The 4,003-nt window shown below is 33.0% G+C and overlaps 1 protein-coding gene across 1 annotated transcript; it reads left to right on the top strand.

The window, feature by feature from the left end:
- The first annotated feature begins 837 nt into the window (after window positions 1-837).
- Window positions 838-2,484, top strand: LOC143583716 (uncharacterized). Its single transcript, XM_077065948.1, has 2 exons — window positions 838-1,270; window positions 2,080-2,484. Exons 1-2 carry the CDS (start codon window positions 874-876, stop codon window positions 2,283-2,285), a joined length of 603 nt encoding a protein of 200 aa, XP_076922063.1. The 5' UTR covers window positions 838-873; the 3' UTR covers window positions 2,286-2,484.
- The last annotated feature ends 1,519 nt before the right edge of the window (window positions 2,485-4,003 follow it).

Raw genomic sequence — 4,003 nt, 5'->3', positions numbered from 1 at the left:
TTTCTCGAGTTTATTTTAACGAAGACAACGAATAAAACATTTTAACTTTCTTACTTTTTTTGTTTTTTTATTTATATTTTGAGTTATGAATTTTTTATTATTATTTTTTGAATATTTTTGAGGGTTTTTGATCGTCATAGAAAACCCATCATAAAAATTTTTTAAAAAATAATAATAAAAAAATCATAATACAAAATATATATAAAAAAATCTAGAAAAACTAAATGTTTTCACCGTTATCTTTATTAAAAAAAAGGAAAAAAATGATTCATGTTCATTTGTCAAACGAATACATTAAGAATGTAATTGGATTTCAGTTCCCTTCAATTCCAATTCATATTAGGATGTTTAAATTCCAAATCCATTTCATTCAAATTTTAAATCTTATGCAAATTTCAATTTCAATTCCATATCATTTCGTGAAACGAAATTGCCCTAATATTTTTATAAGTTTTACATCAACTAGGATACCATTGGTTTTCAATATTTAAGCGGTAAGATTCCTTATTCAGAATTTTAGATAACATTTACAAATACCACTAAACCCCAACTCACACACCATTGGCTATTGCCGGTCACCATCAACCCCTCAATTTGACCACAACCTACAATAACCGGTTTCTAAGCAATCACCTTCTATATATCTCCAATACTCATCCACTTATAGTTATATAAACCTAACACACTCTTATTATTATTATTATTATTATTATTATTATTATTACCCAATGATCATCTCTTGTTTACTTCTATGAAACTCTAGGTTATATTATGGTACTTCTTATTGAACTACCAGAAAACAAGCCACACTGCTAGCTCTTTTCGTATAGCAAAATCTGTCAAAACTACGTCGTTTAAAAATATATTACAACGATGTCGACGAAGAAAAGCATAGCGAAAGGCCAAGGGAAGAGTATTACGAACAAGAAGAACCGATTATCAGATAAATCGATGTCGTTTCACGGCCGCGTGTCCGAACATATGGTAGAGAAGTTGACAAGGCCGAGGACGGTGCCAGAGTTGATATCCGGTAGGAGTGTTGTTTCGAACGAAACGACGATGGCGATACCGAAACTCACGAAATTGTTGATTAATGTTACGATTCAGAGAAGTTTAGGTCCCGTGCATGTGTTGGTTTCGCCGGAATCGACCGTTGGTGACCTTATTGTTGCGGCGTTACAGAAGTACAATAAGGACTGCAGACGACCGGTGTTTTCGTGTCTAGATTGTTCTGGATTTGAGCTCCATTATTCACAGTTTAGTTTAGAAAGTAAGTTATTTAATTTCTATCTAATCTAATCCCACAACGTTTCAAACGGTTGATATATGTCGGATGGTCGTTTTAAATATTAAAAGTTTGATCGTTTGTCTATGGTTGGAACGACTGTCCGGATATTGGTCAAACGACCGTTCTTATCAATAATTTTCAAAGTTTGATATCCAATGGTTAGAATGGCTGTCCGAATATAGGTACCGTATAAAACCGGTACTGACCAGACACAATCATTATCGGTATCAATATTTGTTTTGACCAAAAAAAAATATTAAAGTTTGATAGTCTATGGTCAGAACGACGATCCGGATCGTTCTGACCAATGATTTTAAAGTTTGATCATTTTGACCTCCAATGGTTAGAACGGTCGTCTGAAAATCGGTACCGTTTAAAGCTGGTACTGACCAAACAAAATCCGGTATCGGTATCAATATTCGTTTTGACCAAAAAAATTTAAAGTTTGAACGTCTATGTTCAGAATGGTTGTCCGGATATTGGCCAAACAGCCGTTATGACCATTAATTTTCGAAATTCGAAGTTTGACCTTCAATTCTTAGAACGACCATCCAAATATTGTTCATCCAAATATTCTTACCATTAATTTTCAAAGTTTGACTTTTTTTGGTCAAAACGGCCGACGGAGTGTTTTTATAATTTTCTGGACACCCTTGGTGTAGCTATAACATGACCCTTGATTCCTTGAATAGCCAAATCTCGTTTTTTCGCATATTTTATTCAACGCGAATCGTCGTTCGACGAATAATGATGTTAGTTGACCTAACTTGTTGCTTATAACTTACCAACAGGTTTATCTCCGAAAGCAAAGTTGAATGAGTTAGGTTCAAGAAACTTCTTTTTGTGTCCAAAGCAATCGGCCACCGGGGTTGGATATGAAGAAACCGGAGGTGGTTATCGTGCTATGACTTCATCGTCGTCCGCTTGCTCAAAGGAGGCGGAGAAAGGGGCGAAAGGCGGACCGGTTTGGCTCAAATTCATGGAGTTCATGTTGTGATATTTCATCATATAAATTTCTATAGTATTAATTGTGTAGAATATGTGGTTTCAATATGGTGATCTTTGTACACTGATCATTATCAAAATCATCAAAATAATATTGATTGATGATTAGATTGTATTGTTTGTACAGTAGTGGATTAGCTTGTATTCATGTGTATAAATTATGAATTATGAATACAAAATATCAGCTTAAATTCTTAAAAGTCTTTTGTGTAGTATAGTAATGTGATTTGAAAGTAATGTGTGATATGATGGTTTTTATTTTAACTCTAAATTTCTAATACCATACCTATTTTACCGGTTCGCAATCGGTCGGTACCTGTATCATTAAAATATCCAAGAATTTGAATACCAAATGGTATCGAAACCAAAAACATGAAAAATGAATATCGATACTGGACCAATTGTTATCGATTGGTACCGGTTTTCAATGCAAAATTACACATTCTTAAAATATAGATGGGAAATGATAAAATAAATAAACTAGGCTAAGCCAATATTATTAAACGAATAAGGAAATTAATGATTATTATATGAATACTATTTTTATTACTACCTGATTATGTTAAGGGCTTTTGGTCCAACGGTATCAGGGTATTAAAGAAGTGTTTATTTTTACAAGTGATGAGGGTTTCAGTTCTGTGGTTGATAAAAAAAAAGTATCATTAACGATCAATGAATCTCTAGCATTATGGAATGGTATTATTGAATCTAAAAGTGTCATTAAGGAATGAACCAATTATAGTCACAAGTTGTATACTATTCTAAATGTGACTGTTTAACTCATTTGGTTGCCACTGAAGTTTCAACTTAATATGTAATTTTTCTTGTTGATTTTTTACCTGTTATGACTTTGTAAGAAGACAGGGAGAATAAAAAAATATAAAATTATAAAAAAGGTATACAATTTTAAACCTCTTTGAAACTTGTTAATAATTTAAAAAGGTATACAAATATTGAAGTTAGAAGATATCGCAAAGTGTATTTGACTGAAATGGCTCATTAAGAGTCAAAAATACATTGTTAAAGTAGCTAGGGCGGGGCGTATAATATGTCACTAGGTGTATTCTATGCTGACTCATCATGTATATACACACCTAAACATGCTACCTACGCCGCTACAAAACACCGAAGAATCCCGGGTTGAGCATATGATACCCCACCCGGTGTAGCATACACTCAGTCAGTCGGTTGTGCATTATTTTGACGTTATAGCTCTAACGTGATTTTGTTAAATTACCATTACATATGATCTTAGTTTATCTCGTATATGATAATATAAATAAAAAGTTGTAATCATACTTAAATAATATTCGTGTACTATACACTAAATAGATACAAGTACACAAATAACTTCCCATGCTAGGTAAAAAATTATAAAAAAACACATACTCATAATAATATGACAGAAAAATTAAAAGTTAATACCAAAAACCAATTTTGAAAATAAAGTACATTAAGATAAAAAAAAAACTATTAATAGTGGATCAACGACTTGAACCTAACCGTTCTAACTTCTAATCAACATGTAATTTTCTGTTTATAAATGCACTTTGGCTCATCATCCAACTTCTGTGGTTTGTCATCTGTATTTAAGTAGCGTTTTATCCTGCGCGTTGCGCCGGGGCAGGTTGGTAAGACCCAAGCGTTATCGGTCGCAAGGGCTAAGACGGTAAGTCGATGCGAAATTGGCCAGTTTCAGTCACGCGTGTT

This window comes from Bidens hawaiensis, unplaced genomic scaffold, assembly GCF_021521415.1.
Source record: "Bidens hawaiensis isolate Kalapana, Puna unplaced genomic scaffold, B.hawaiensis_p1.1 tig00032493_1, whole genome shotgun sequence".
NCBI lineage: Eukaryota > Viridiplantae > Streptophyta > Magnoliopsida > Asterales > Asteraceae > Bidens > Bidens hawaiensis.
This window is presented reverse-complemented; position numbering and strand designations above follow the sequence as displayed.

Excerpts from the sequence above, each read along its gene's own strand:
- LOC143583716 (XM_077065948.1), top strand. The coding sequence starts at position 874 with ATGTCGACGAAGAAAAGCATAGCGAAAGGCCAAGGGAAGAGTATTACG. Across the intron at positions 1,271-2,079 it reads TTCACAGTTTAGTTTAGAAA|GTTTATCTCCGAAAGCAAAG; the intron begins GTAAGTTATTTA and ends ACTTACCAACAG.